The 14,118-nt window shown below is 28.0% G+C and overlaps 2 protein-coding genes across 3 annotated transcripts; one reads left to right on the top strand and one right to left on the bottom strand.

Moving 5' to 3' along the window:
* Nucleotides 1-6,201: 6,201 nt before the first annotated feature.
* Nucleotides 6,202-10,163, top strand: LOC145968462 (dehydrogenase/reductase SDR family member 7). Its single transcript, XM_083093925.1, has 8 exons — nucleotides 6,202-6,353; nucleotides 7,471-7,618; nucleotides 7,975-8,127; nucleotides 8,280-8,386; nucleotides 8,559-8,798; nucleotides 8,883-8,999; nucleotides 9,261-9,427; nucleotides 9,800-10,163. Exons 2-8 carry the CDS (start codon nucleotides 7,495-7,497, stop codon nucleotides 9,867-9,869), a joined length of 978 nt encoding a protein of 325 aa, XP_082950051.1. The 5' UTR covers nucleotides 6,202-6,353; nucleotides 7,471-7,494; the 3' UTR covers nucleotides 9,870-10,163.
* On the bottom strand, nucleotides 10,083-11,419 carry Mrps2 (mitochondrial ribosomal protein S2). Of its 2 annotated transcripts, none has more exons than XM_083093926.1 (3): nucleotides 11,259-11,419; nucleotides 11,082-11,177; nucleotides 10,083-10,973 (listed from the first exon to the last, which is right to left on the bottom strand). In XM_083093926.1, the coding sequence occupies exons 1-3, from the start codon at nucleotides 11,290-11,292 to the stop codon at nucleotides 10,303-10,305; spliced, it is 801 nt and encodes a 266-aa protein (XP_082950052.1). In that variant the 5' UTR covers nucleotides 11,293-11,419; the 3' UTR covers nucleotides 10,083-10,302. The 2 variants fall into 2 exon arrangements, with proteins under 2 accessions (XP_082950052.1, XP_082950053.1); XM_083093927.1 differs by having other exon boundaries at nucleotides 10,084-10,955; nucleotides 11,259-11,417.
* Between the last annotated feature and the right edge of the window lie 2,699 nt (nucleotides 11,420-14,118).

Raw genomic sequence — 14,118 nt, 5'->3', positions numbered from 1 at the left:
AATATAACATGCACGTATATTATAGAGATAATTATTGTATATATAATGCAATACATATATATATATATATATATATATATATATATATATATATATATATATATCTTGATACGTTTATAAAAGGAAGTTCGTGTAATTATTATAAATATTGAAAATTTATCATTTTTATGGTTTTTATACAATCGTATAATATACGATAATGATATCCGTTTTTATTACGTTTGCATAAAAGAAAACGGATTTTATGCGTTGAAAAATATTATATAAGAATATGAAAAGAAACGTTTAATTTCTAGAATGTATCTGCGTCTATTTTATTTTTCAAAATCGTATATTTATGTAATCGAAGAAACGTTTATTGAAAACGTATATAATTTATGACAAAAATCTCATTTATAAATGTTTACAAAATTCTATTCTATAAATGGTATAATCTAAGTCTTTAAAACGTTAATAAATTGTTGCACGAATAATATATACACACCTGATTTTACAACTAAAATATTATACGACTAATAAACATATTTTATTATTATATATATTTGACCATATTTTGAGTTAAATATATATAATAATAAAATGTTTATTAGTCGTATAATATTTTAGTTGTAAAATCAGGTGTGTATATATTATTCGTGCAACAATTTATTAACGTTTTATAGACTTAGATTATACCATTTATAGAATAGAATTTTGTAAACATTTATAAATGAGATTTTTCTCATAAATTATATACGTTTTCAATAAATGTTTCTTCGATTACATAAATATACGATTTTAAGAAATAAAAAAGACGCAGATACATTCTAGAAATTAAACGTTTCTTTTCGTATTCTTATATAATATTTTTCAACGCATAAAATCCGTTTTGTTTTTTGCAAATATAATAAAAACGGATATCATTATCGTATATTATACGATTGTATAAAAATCATAAAAATTAAAACGTTTATCTGATATACTTATACCACATTTATACTAACTTTACGTTTAATAAATGTTTAATATTCCATCATGTGTTTATTGGGTATATGTAATAAATACTCGTCATAAATATGCATATGTCTGCTATGCGAATGCAATGTTTGCAAAATAAAAATAAAATAGGAAATAGCAATGGGAAAATTTTGATTTTTAAAGTAAAATTTCGCATGACAAGCAAATTTCTTTCCTAAAAACGTCCAAATAGTTTAATCTCTTCAAAACACATATCTCCTTTAGACATATTTATATTTGTATTAGATTTATCTGTTCCTTTATACGCACAGGAAATTATGTATTATTAATAAATAAAAATTATGTATTATTAAAAGAAGAGAGAAGCTATTATAAAGTATTTGTAAAGAATGAATTAAAGAGAGAATTAAAGTACAATATAAGCAATTTTCTATATATAAACGTGCGTCGCGATAGTTTTAAATTATGAATGTGATTTAATTCGAAAAAGATTTGCTTCAATCAATAAAATATAATATAATTAAAAAGATTAGTGAAACTATAACGTGAAAATAAGTTGCGAATTAGAAATGATATATAGAATTTGTAGTCAATTTTTTAATTTTCCAATCTTTCTTCGAAGATAACAAAATACTAATTTATCCGAAAATTGATATATTTCGAATTCAGTTTATTATCTTCTCAAATCTGTCGACTTTCGCTTGTTTGCAGCAATATTTAATTTAATTTCATTCGAGATGCAAAAGAGGGTATATTAAAGATACCCTTAAAAGTCATATATTCAATTGTGATATACATATTCACGGGTCTTATTTCGATTCGTTTCTTCTGTCTCTTTCACTATGAAAGAAAATGAAAAGTAATGACAGAAGACGCTCTGTTTCAATTTATATCAAATATTAAAAAAATAAAATAAAAAAAGGGAAGAATTTGCATCGAGGCGACGGAAGGGGAACTTAAGCAAATAAGAAATCGATCGATTAAAATTTTAAATTTCGAAATAGCAACTTTATAATATTATTATTTGATTTATTATCACATGTATTATATGTTTCTTCTTATGTATTATTTGGATTTAAATTACAGTTAAAAAAAAATAGTATTAATGCAGATACAGAGGAATTCCTTATTGCATAAGAAGGAATCTTGATTTTTATTATAAATTTTGAAACCATTGTTTTCGATTCATTTCGATTAAACTTAACAATATTTATCTAATATATACGTGTTTTAATTCGAACATTGCATGTATTTCGAAATGTATATCCAAATTACGTTTCAAAATTTACTTCTTGGAGTAAAATAGCGTTAAATTGTCCAGCCAGAAAAAATTTTTTTAACGAAAAAATTTACAAAGGAAAAAAATTTAATTCTGACTGTTCAATTAATTCTGACTGTTCAATTAAATATTATTTCAATAAATAAATTTTGGAATGTAATCCCAAAGTGTCAATACACTATCTTCTTTGCCGCTATTATAATTTTACTTTTACTACAAGACTCCGTCTACAAGTTTAATAAGTCTATGTCTTAAGTCAATACATTCTTGCCATATTTCGAATTGTGTTTGATTCTGCCCACATTCTGCTACTCGATAGCATATCTAACCTTTAGTGGAGGGCATAATCAGTACAATTGTTGTCGTCTTATCAACATTCGATGTTGATTTGTTGGTTCTAAAAGTAAAGCCAATCACGTTCGATCGCTATCAAATCGGCTTGTTTTGCTGAATGATTCGTTTCGTTCCTCTAACTAGCATCCTCTAATTCCTTCGGACAATTCCCTTTACACTTATATAGCGAACGTAGGATAGGTTCTTCAGGCCAGTCTTACGTTCACCTCGCTGGAGAACGGAACGAATCATTGACCGCATTCAGCGGACTCGATAGTTGGACAATCTTATCTTAGATAAACAACAATTCATTTGTTACATTTTTATATGAAACTATTGAGTTCGTCGAATGCGGTCAATTACTCGCTGTGTGTGAGTCTCTTCTACATATTTAATGCATTGGTCTTTCACGAATTAGAAGAGCGAATGTATATTAAAAAAGAAGAATACATACAGATAAAAAAAAGGGCGACTAAAATTCGAACATGATTGACTCTTACTTTTAGAACCAACAAATCAATGTCGAGTGTTGACAAGACGACTACTCAATAATTGTTCTGCTGAAGCTGGTCAATGGTTCAACTTGACGTGGGACTCCTTTGGGATAATTTTGGATTATATTAGTAAAATAAAAGTAAAAATTTTATTAGTAAAATAAAAATTAGTTCCTTTGGCTAGAAAGAGACGTCAAATACGTGACAAAATATTTAATTCAGCATAATCAATTGTAAAGAATACTTGGTAGACAATTTTGTTCAGTTTTATTATTTTTTGTATTGATTTTTCTTTAATTTTAGACTGTCATTTATTACTCGCTTTTAAGGTGTATAAGTTCATTTATTTTTATATGAATCTATAAAATAGCGTAACGATTGCATGCGATAAGTTAGACGAAATCGGCGAATCGATTATATTGTGATTGATTTATATATTTTACTGTTTCTCGAATTTTGGAAAATAGTAAAAATATCTTTCATTTAATTTTTTATATGCATATAATTAAATTGATCAAAATATCTATTCGGTTTCTTGTTTAAATTTTTTAAATTCTTCTGTTTTTAGATTTGCTATTCGCCAAACAAAACTTATTGTTAGCTTAATATTTTATTGATAATTGCATAATGTAAAAAACATAATATAAGAAAGCATTTAAAGAAACGGAACATGTAAAGATACAGAATACATTAATATAAAATTATAAATAGAATTCTGCTGCAATTATAGATTATTAAAATAAATTAACATGAGATTGTTTTCCTGTTGATTATATTGATTTGAATCGTAATTCGTGTCGATTATACCGACTAAATGGAGAAAGAAAAGTAGTAAATTATATATTTTATTTCAGTTTATCTTATTTTATACTATTATATAATATATTCCCGTCGCAATTGATATATTCGAACATGTATATTTATAAATGAAAATTTTGTAATTCACTTTATAGTATTTTAGTCAAATTTATATTGTTATCATAATCGACCAAAGGAGCATAATTATCTTCAAGTTTACGCCGAGATAATCGGCGTTTTTCATTTGACAAAAGCGTTGCTCGAATTGCAAGAATTAATATAGAATGATATAGAAACAATAATAGTTTAATCGAATTTCTTTTACATAGTTTACATAATTATGGATTTAATTAATTGAATTTCTTTTACATAATTATGGATTTGATGGATTAACGAGAGTCTCGTTCCGCAACACGACGAAATCAATTTCTGGATTAATGTTCGTGCATTTCATTTCAAACGATTTTTTATTTTATTTACACTCGTATCATTACGCTCTATCGTAGCGCTCTTGCAAACACCGTGGACTGGATTCTCGATATACTTAGGAACACAATTTAACGCGACATTTGATACGCAATTCTTGGCCAGTGTCGAACAGTTTAAATTGATTTAAATACTCATAGTTATTTAACGCATGTGTGTTCAATTTATCGCCTAAAAAAGAGAGAAAGAGGGAAAAAAATATGTATATAAATGAATAAAAAAAATCTTGTCTTATGAAAGATAAAAATAAATAAATAAATAAATAAATATATGAATATATATAATTAATATTAAATAAATATATAAATATATATGATTAATATTATAATATTAAATTTCATTTATAGATTATTTATAGATATAGCGGAGGAAAACTTTAGTTTAATGGGACCAAATTTTGAAATACGATATATTTTATAGTCAAGGAATCTTTGTAATATCTACCAATCCAATATCTGCGGCTGTTGCATGTATAAAGAAGCGTAATTTCAAATAAATCATCCGCGTAAAAAAATACGCATCAATATTTTGAAATCCTACACACAATCAATCAATACTTTTTTATTTCTGTATTATGCATTATTTTAGTATTTTTCATTTATTAAAAATATAATATTATTATATATAACATGTACATTATATAACATTTTTATAAAATATAAATGATAGAGAAAAAAAATATATAAATTTATATATGTATGTTTATTAAAAGAATATACTATATCAATACTTTTTTTCTTATATCTACTTATGTTTGTGCGTTTTTTCTGTTTTAATATCGTTAGATGAATTGCGCCAAGGTTGTATCGTTGATATATATATCAATAGAACCACTTGTCAGTCGATTATATTCTATTGCTCATATTTCCAATAAATACGTGAAATTGAAAAGCGTACTCCTCTGCACATCATTCTCGATAATTAATGATCGATTTTTTATTATATCGCTTCTTGATTTTGCTAATTACGTATACACATATATTTGTATTAGATTCTAAATTCCTGTGTAGAATAAAAACTATATATTATTAGAAAAATGGAAGATTTTACAGAGAATATTATATACTCGTATATAATAAAATATATAATAATTCAGAGATTGAAATAATATATTAAGGGACGAAAAAAAAAAACAAATCTTTTCTGTTTCAAAAACTATTGACTTCAGAATAATGTCGCTCTTTGCATATTCTTATCAATTGTCCGCGATAAAGTGCGACGCTAGCAACTTTCTGTATGTGCGTTGCGATTATTTTAACACACTTACGACATCGCATAATTCGAAAAGAATTTGCTTTAATCAACGAAATATATTATAATTAAAAAGATATTAATCTATAATGTAAGTTGTGAATGAAAAATGATATATAGGATTTCTAGTTTCAATTTTTTAATTGAAATCTTTCTTCGGGGAGTTAATAATACTATTATAATTACAATACTGTTACTATTACAATTTACCCGAAAGTTTATGCATCTTGAGTTCAGTTTGTTATCACGTCAAACCTGTTGATTTTCGCTTGTTTACAACAAGATTTAGTTTAATTTAACTCGAGATACGAAAGAGGCTGTATTATCGAGTTACGTTCCAAAATTTATTTCTTGGACTAGAGAACGTTAGATTGACCAGTCAGAAAAAATTTTCAAAGGAAAAAATTGGCAAAAAAAAATTTTTTTACTCTGATTGGTAAATTAAATATTATTTCAAGGAGTAAATTTTGGAGAGCAATCTGGAAGTGTCAATATATTTGTCTTGCTTACATTGCATTTTAGTGTCATTTTTTTTGCGTATAAGCCTCCATCTACAAGTTTCACAAGTCTATGGCTGAAATCAACACACGCTTGCCATTCTTATTCAGCGTGCTCGATTCTCCTGCATTATTCTCGCCAAGGCCTGCGACGAAGTGATCACGCACCGCATCGCGTGTCTCCTCCACACATTTAGTGAATTGGTTTTTCATTAATTAGAGCGAGTGATGTACTAAAGAAGAGAAATACATACAGAGGTAAATCGAAAGAAAGTAATTTTACTTTTACTTAAATAAAATAATTTTTGAAGATATATTGAATTTAACGCGAAGTATGTAAAAAACAAAGAGAATATCGCAATTCATGTAGGAATATTCTTATCAGAACAAGTTTATTGGACATACATGACAGATTATTGAAATTAAAATGTAAAAATGTGATAGTCACTTTTAGAGATATCGCATGAATAAAAATAGAACAGATAAGTGATATTCCGAAAAATTAGTGTCAAGAATTATAAATTATTTATTAACAAATAAAAGATTGATTGAATATTGTCTCTCTAGAATGAACAAAAAATAAACTAATAAATGAAATTTATAAATATATAATGTCGCATTTGTTTGCGATTATTCATATAAAGAGATGCCCGTATTTTTAATGAAATTTTATAAATATATAATTTCATATATGTCCGCGTGAACAAAGTCCATCTTACCGATTGTTTAAAAATCATTTTTCTTTCTACTTACTTTTGACCCGAAAAAAATTATAATAATCTAAGACTATTTCTTCGTGTGAAAAATTGATTAAACTATTTTGTTTATTGAAGATTAAGATGAAATTTTATTTGTTAATAATTTTTAATAAATAATGACATGAATTGTGAATAATGAATAATGAATAAGCGATAACTAAAAGCTTTTAAAGATTATTCAGAATCGTAATTCTAATTTCATATGTACATATCATATGAAATTTTAGATCTGACTTTGCAAATAGTGATTATAATTTATTACGGTAATATGTATATATATATATATATATATATATATATATATGTATATATATTTATATTTATGTATTTATATATTGCTTACGAAAATAGAAAAAAATTAAATTTAAAGAAAAAGTTAAATTAAAAGAAAAAAAAAATAAGATAATAATATCGTTCCGCAACTAATGATTTTCTTGTTCAAGAATATAAATCCCAGGAGTTTGTAATGAATAATAAAAGTCTTTATATCAATTGAAATACACATTGAAAAAATGCGAGACGTCTCTTGATCAAGAAAACGCAATTACATTTTAAAATCTATATAATCTATATGTAACCTATACATGTAATAATAACTTCACTTTGTTTATTGACAGATATTATTTTTCGAATCGTATAATATGGCTTTTCTCGCAACTGTTGGACTGTTAACTATATTCTACTATATCGCCTACCTAATTTTCTCCTCCATTTTGGACTGTGACCTGTTGCTCAGGTTTAAGGAGATACTCGGCAAGCCAATATGTAAGTAAATTTATACTTAGTACAAAGTATAAAAAGCGGCAAGAAACTTTCCTTCAAATAACGTAAATTAGACGAAATAAATAAAGAAGAATAGTTTGTGCACACAATTTATATAAATGGCAATAGAAGCATTCCAGAGAGATTTTTCTTTTTTTTATAATATATAATATTTTATAACATTTTATATATTTTATATATATAATATTTTATAACATAATTACATAAATTTAAAAAAAATTTTTGTATATAAAAAAATTGCAAAATCTGTTGTAACTTATATGGATCGTGTAAAATAGAGAAGCTTATAAAGTAATAAATATATAAATGAATCTACATTAATTTATTTTGTTCCACAGCTTCTTTGAAAGGCAAAGTCGTATGGATAACAGGTGCATCCAGCGGTATCGGAGAGCAATTAGCCTACGTGTTAGCCAAAGCTGGCTGTAAATTAATCTTGTCCGCTCGAAGGGTCGCTGAATTGGAACAAGTGAAGAAGAGATGTCTGGAAGGTAGATCGAACATTTCCTTCCAATAAATCGATGATTTTTCTTCATATAATTTGAGATATTAAAAATTAAAATTAAATTGTATAAAGAATTAAAATTAAATTGTATAAAAATATGCTGAGATTTTTATAAAAGTTTCACTCTCTTCTCTTCAGAAAACAAATATTTGAACGACGACGATGTGGAAGTGTACCCTTTGGATGTGCTTAATCTGGACTCGCATGAAAAAGCGTTCCTACACGTGATCAACAAATTTGGCAAAGTACATTTCACGTATTTATGATTAATCATATTGATTCTTTTATGTATGTTTGTCATTTTTTATTATATTAATATTTATTATTATAATATTTATTAATATTTATTATTTAACTATTTTTACTTATTAGCTTTTATTTGATCAAAAAAGAATTTTACTACGACATGCATTTCAGTTGGATATCCTCGTTAATAATGCTGGTCGAAGTCAACGAGCGCAGTGGGAAAACATTCAAGTAGAAGTCGATAGAGAAATGTTTGAATTGAACGTATTGTCCATTGTATCTTTAAGTAGACTAGCAGTTAAACATTTTCTACAAACAGGCAATGGCCAAATTGTCATCAACTCTAGCGTCGCAGGAATTTTACCGGTAGTTATGTCAGGTTCCTATAGTGGTACTAAACATGCGTTACACGTAAGTACTTTTAAGGCGTAACGAATGCAATAATTTTGTGAAAATCTTTAAAAGAAGTAGGTAGTAACATTATATTATTCGCAGGGCTATTTTAAATCCTTAGTGCTAGAACACTTTAGGAATATCGATGTGACAATTGTTTGTCCGGGTCCGGTACAGACAAATTTTCTGGCCAAAAGCTTTACCGAACAATCTGGTGTAGTATGTATTACATGAAACACATTTCAAAGTTTATGAGAGTATATCTTAAATTCGAGATGCGAAAATACATCACGGTGGTGTAACTGCCATAAAAAATAATAGCACAAAAAGAGTGAATAAAACTCACAATTCCACTCGTTTTTCTGAAAGTATTTTAGTGAAGCTCTCTCTCGAGTTTCTTGAAACATTCCGTGTTTTGCGTTAATTAATTACAATGTATACACATATTTAATCAATTGTTGTAATCTGGTTATTTTTTAGAAATACGGTTTAAAGACGGAAATAGACAAAAATAAAGTAAGCGCAAAACGTTGCGCAACTTTAATGGGCGTAGCGATTGCGAATAAGCTGGACGAAGTATGGATCGCCAAACCGGCCGTGTTGCGATTGCTCTACATACTTTATTGTTTCCCAAATGTTGGAAAATGGTATATATGTCTCCCTTTCATTTATAATTATTTTACTTGCATGTAATTAAATTGATCAAAAAATTCATTCGGTTTTTAAATCTTACTCTTAGATTATTCATTTACTAACAAAACTTGGTTTAAAATTTTATTGGTAATTTCATGTGCTGTGTAATATAAAAAACATTTGAAGAAGCAGAATATGAATATATTTAAAATACATAGCACAAAATCGTAAATAGAATTACACTGCAATTAAAGTAATTATTTAAAATAAATTTGCAGGTACAAAACCAAAAAAAAAAAAAGAAAAACAAAACCAAATGAATCTTTTGATCGATTTTAATATAATTGCATTAAATTAATAATTGCATAAAATTATTTTCCACAAAGGTTGGTGATGACTCTAGGCGCAAAATATCTAATGAAACTACGGGATGCTAAGGTTTCCAGTCAGAACTAATTGCCATCTTTAAAATAGCGTAATGATAATTAGTATTTATATTTTCATATTCTATGTATTTTGCTAAAGTTTCTCTTATGAGTAATATGAGATTATTTATTATACTTTAAAATGTATTAATATATATTCTCCTGGACAAAATTAACACATAATTTTTTTTCACTTTTTCTTTAAAAGCTGATATTTAAATTTTAACGAAAAATTTTAAAGAAAAAGCGAAAAAAAAAATTATGCGTTAATTTTGTCCAGGAGTATATTTCCTATGGTTATATTAAATATTTCTATATATGTCTATATTACCTATTTTTTACAACATTACATTATTCATAATAATATCCTTATTTTAGAGAAAGAAATGTATATTTCGATCTGCTGTTTTGTACATATATAATATGATATTTGTTTAATATCACAAATTACTTGCTAGATTGTTTTATATCGATTCTTTAAAATTCATTGTTTCTCGAGCTTTTTTACCTCTTAGAATAGCTTCCTTGAATAATGAACAATAGAGTCCTATGGCACATAGAGAGTCGTCGTTTCCAGGGATAGGGTATGTTATAAGATTCGGATTACAATTCGTGTCAACTATACCTACGCTGGGTATGCACATCTTCGCCGAATGTCTAACCGCTGGATGTTCAGCCAAGACAGAGTCAAGGGTACTAAGAAAGATGCATAGATCAGGCAGTCGTGTCATGGTCTTAAACTGGTTCTTCGAATTAGGAAACAGGCCTATCCGCCAGTATCTCGTTTGTGAAAACTCCTTGCACTCTTTGGCAGTTTTGTCCACTAAATATGTAGTCTGAGGATTTCGTGAAATGAACAGAATTATACCATCCTTAAAGGCGACATGGGCGATGAAGTTCAATGCTTGTCTGAGTAATTCAGCGGTTTGATCTAAATCGATTATTAAGTGATCTAATCTGGAACCAAATATGAATGTCTCCATGTGTTGATTCATTGAAGTTATTTTGTGGCCATAGTGTACCCTTGCATCATACAGATCCTTCACAGTGAACATATTATGAACTTGGAAAAAATCTGGATGTTTTAGCGGATCTAACGTAGTGACCACTGGGTTCTCTGAAATATTGGACAGATCTATGTATACAAAATAAAGCATGTTAGATTATAGAGATATATCTTCATAAAAATGATTTATGTGATATATGAAAAATACAATACCAGAGCAAAAATATTTCTACAAACCAGATTCTTTCACATTCGGTTGAGACTGAGTCGATAATTGGCATCGAAGATAGGAATTGCAGGTGACAGATTGCAAACATTGCCAATCTCTCAAAACTGCAAGTAAAAAATATTGTTAAATACGTAATTTAATTAATGATATTTCGCATTAAATTTAAAATAAAACAAAACAATTACGATTGGAAAATATCCGCCTCGCAAATAAGGACATTTTTCTGAAATTATATGTACTTGTATATCTTAATTTTATTTAATAGAATTTCCGCAAAGAATTGAATAACAAAGAGCAAAAGGAGCAAAACAAATTTATAGAGGTTATGCGGCTTGATTTCAAGCAGGGATGATAAAATATAAAGAGGGGAATACTCCAAATTACTAAATAAAATAATTTACAATTGCGTCGCAAGAGGCGCTGTTGTCAAATCGTAAATAGGGATCCTCAAGTGAGGGATGGGACCACAGACTTCTATAATACACTAGACTACTAACATCTGTATAAAACACAGACTTCTATAATATACTAGACTGCTAACATCTGTATAAAACATGGACCTAAGAAGATATGGATGGAGTCTAGAGCCGGAGCGGTGTGAAATTTGCGGTAAGGGGGGTATATAGCTCTGTCTCTTTCCAAAAGCAACCTTCGGGTGTTTCCGTCGCATAAAATACATGTATTCGAAAGTTAGCTAATATGGGATATATAACCTTTCGGGAATTATCGGATATGCGACGGAAACACCCGAAGGTTGCTTTTGGAAAGAGACAGAGCTATACACCTCCCTTACCGCAAATTTCACAGCCCCCTCGCTCATATGAGCGCTTTAGACTCCATCCATATCTTCTTAGGTCCATGGTATAAAATGACTCGAAAAAGTGATGCAAGGTGCAAATGGTGGTGGGGATGGCAGCCATATTTCGTGTAGGCAGAGAGAAGAATGAGAGGTGTCACGGCCCGCTTTTAGGTGATCCTAAAAGCGATACGCCCTCTGGACCTTGAAAACGTGCACCTAAACTACGAAGCCAAGGTGCACGAATGTTCTCAGAGGGTAACATATAAGGTGCACAATTTCTGGTTCTATTCCGTGCTATGTGCACAAAATGTCGGTAGCACCAGTGCTGTACAGCAAGGTGCTTACGTATATCAAATAAATTTTAATATAAATGAGAAATGCCGAATTTGCGATCCTCTCTCTCTCTCTCTCTCTCTCTCTCTCTCTCTATATATATATATATATATATATATATATATATATATATATATATATATATTTTATTATTTTTTTTTATAAATACAATGAGCAGCGACATATTTTTTAAGAACAATCATGTTTTCTTTACATTAACTGATTCCTCTTATTATTCTATGCATAAAATTATTAAAGTAAAATAATTGAAAAATGAACATTTTATCAGATATTTTATAATTTATATAAAATTATGTCAACTTAAAGAATCAAATATCTCGTCAACTATTCAATTTTTGACTATCCTATCTTTATAACTTTTTACACGGAATATTGCGAGGAATCGATTTATATAAAAAAATTAGGATGGTTCCATTAAAAAATATGAAGATAATCTTGAAATCTCTGAAACGCTTCCACTTACGAAAACAATATTACTAGCATATCATGGTCCTTTTAATCGTACAATTTTCGTAATTACAATTTTTTCATATCTGTAAAAATAGCGTAGATATTTCAAGTGAGCAAAGATATATGTGTGCGTGCGTGCGTGCGTGCGTGCGTGCGTGCGTGTGTGTGTGTGTGTGTAGCGTATACGGGAGTTATGTGAGCAAGCGAGAAGGTAATAAGAGAGAGCGAGATAGCAATAGCACGAGCAACGAAGACTCGGAAATCGAGTCTTTCTTCCAGCCTGGCATACTATTTCTCTCTCGCTCGCTCCTATTACTATCTCGTTCGCTTCTGTTATTGTTTCACTCGCTCTTATGTACTCATATACTGTCATGCTCATCTCGTTATCAAGCCTGCCGCTGGCAAGCGGCCGATGACAAATTGTGACAAATGAATAAGTTAATCATTTTAAGATATATTTATAAGGGTATGCGAGTAATTGAAAAAGCTGTCAGAATTACATAACAAAAAATATTAACAAATCAATAACAAATCTTGATACTGTTATCTTAGCTGTTTTAAAAAAAACAAGAACATGTATCCCTTATAGAGATTCTAAATTCTATATGGAACATGAGGTTTTTCATGTCCTCATGTTTCTTACAGAATTTTATATGAAACATGTAGAATTAAAATTAGGATTTAAAATTTCTATAAGGAATATGTTCCTGTTTTTTTTAAAACAGACGTGTTTCTGTTTTTGACTCATTTGCTTATTCCTTCTTAAGAGGAAGGGGAGGTGAAGTGGCTATATCACAGAAAAACCTTCATGCTATATCGGGACTTGAATCCGAGATCCTTTATATAGCAGATAAATACTTTGCCACCTTAGTCACTCGCCGCTCCTATGAGACGTTAACCCACGTAGAAAATTATCCAAATATAAATCAACATAAATTAATTAAAGAAATTAAATAATTAAATTTAAATGTTAGACTAATAATTAGAATTAATAATTAAAATACATATGTCAATTTTTTAAATATGTATTTAATTAGAATATGTGCCAATTTTAAATATGTATTTAATTACAATATGCAATATTTTATTGGCAGCGCCAAATTTTTTAATTAAAATTTTTTTTAATGAAAATTTTTATTTTTTTGTTTTATATTAATTTCTAGTTTTCAATTTATACATAAATTTTTAATTTGTTAATATTATTATCTTTGGAAATTAAAACAACCATTTTGTATAACAGAGTTTTCGATTAATATTTCTATTTAAACTTGTAGCAAGTTTTCATCCTTAGTTGGCGCAATTTTTTTATATCATTAGTTTTGTAGGATATATTATAATTATATTAAAATAATTTGTTGTGTGTGTCGCATAAACTTGCGCCTTTTTTACCTATTTTTAAAAAGATAAGTTTTTAGAAATTATATCATTTTTTTAAGTAGATT

The sequence above is a fragment of the Camponotus vicinus genome, unplaced genomic scaffold (genome assembly GCF_025532165.1).
Source record: "Camponotus vicinus isolate PSW18456_S1 unplaced genomic scaffold, iyCamVici1.0 SCAF_3, whole genome shotgun sequence".
Lineage (NCBI taxonomy): Eukaryota > Metazoa > Arthropoda > Insecta > Hymenoptera > Formicidae > Camponotus > Camponotus vicinus.
The sequence above is the reverse complement of the archived record's forward strand: the minus strand, read 5'-3'. Positions and strand labels throughout refer to the sequence as shown.

Bases quoted from the DNA above. Each gene is read 5' to 3' on its own strand.
- Mrps2 (XM_083093926.1), bottom strand. From the start codon at position 11,292: ATGTCCTTATTTGCGAGGCGGATATTTTCCAATC. The intron at 11,178-11,258 runs GTAATTGTTTTG...TTTTACTTGCAG, and splicing joins GAGGCGGATATTTTCCAATC to TTTTGAGAGATTGGCAATGT. The intron at 10,974-11,081 runs GTTTGTAGAAAT...TTGTATACATAG, and splicing joins ACCGAATGTGAAAGAATCTG to ATCTGTCCAATATTTCAGAG.
- LOC145968462 (XM_083093925.1), top strand. From the start codon at position 7,495: ATGGCTTTTCTCGCAACTGTTGGACTGTTAACTATATTCTACTATATC. The intron at 7,619-7,974 runs GTAAGTAAATTT...TTTGTTCCACAG, and splicing joins GATACTCGGCAAGCCAATAT to CTTCTTTGAAAGGCAAAGTC. The intron at 8,799-8,882 runs GTAAGTACTTTT...TATTATTCGCAG, and splicing joins GTACTAAACATGCGTTACAC to GGCTATTTTAAATCCTTAGT.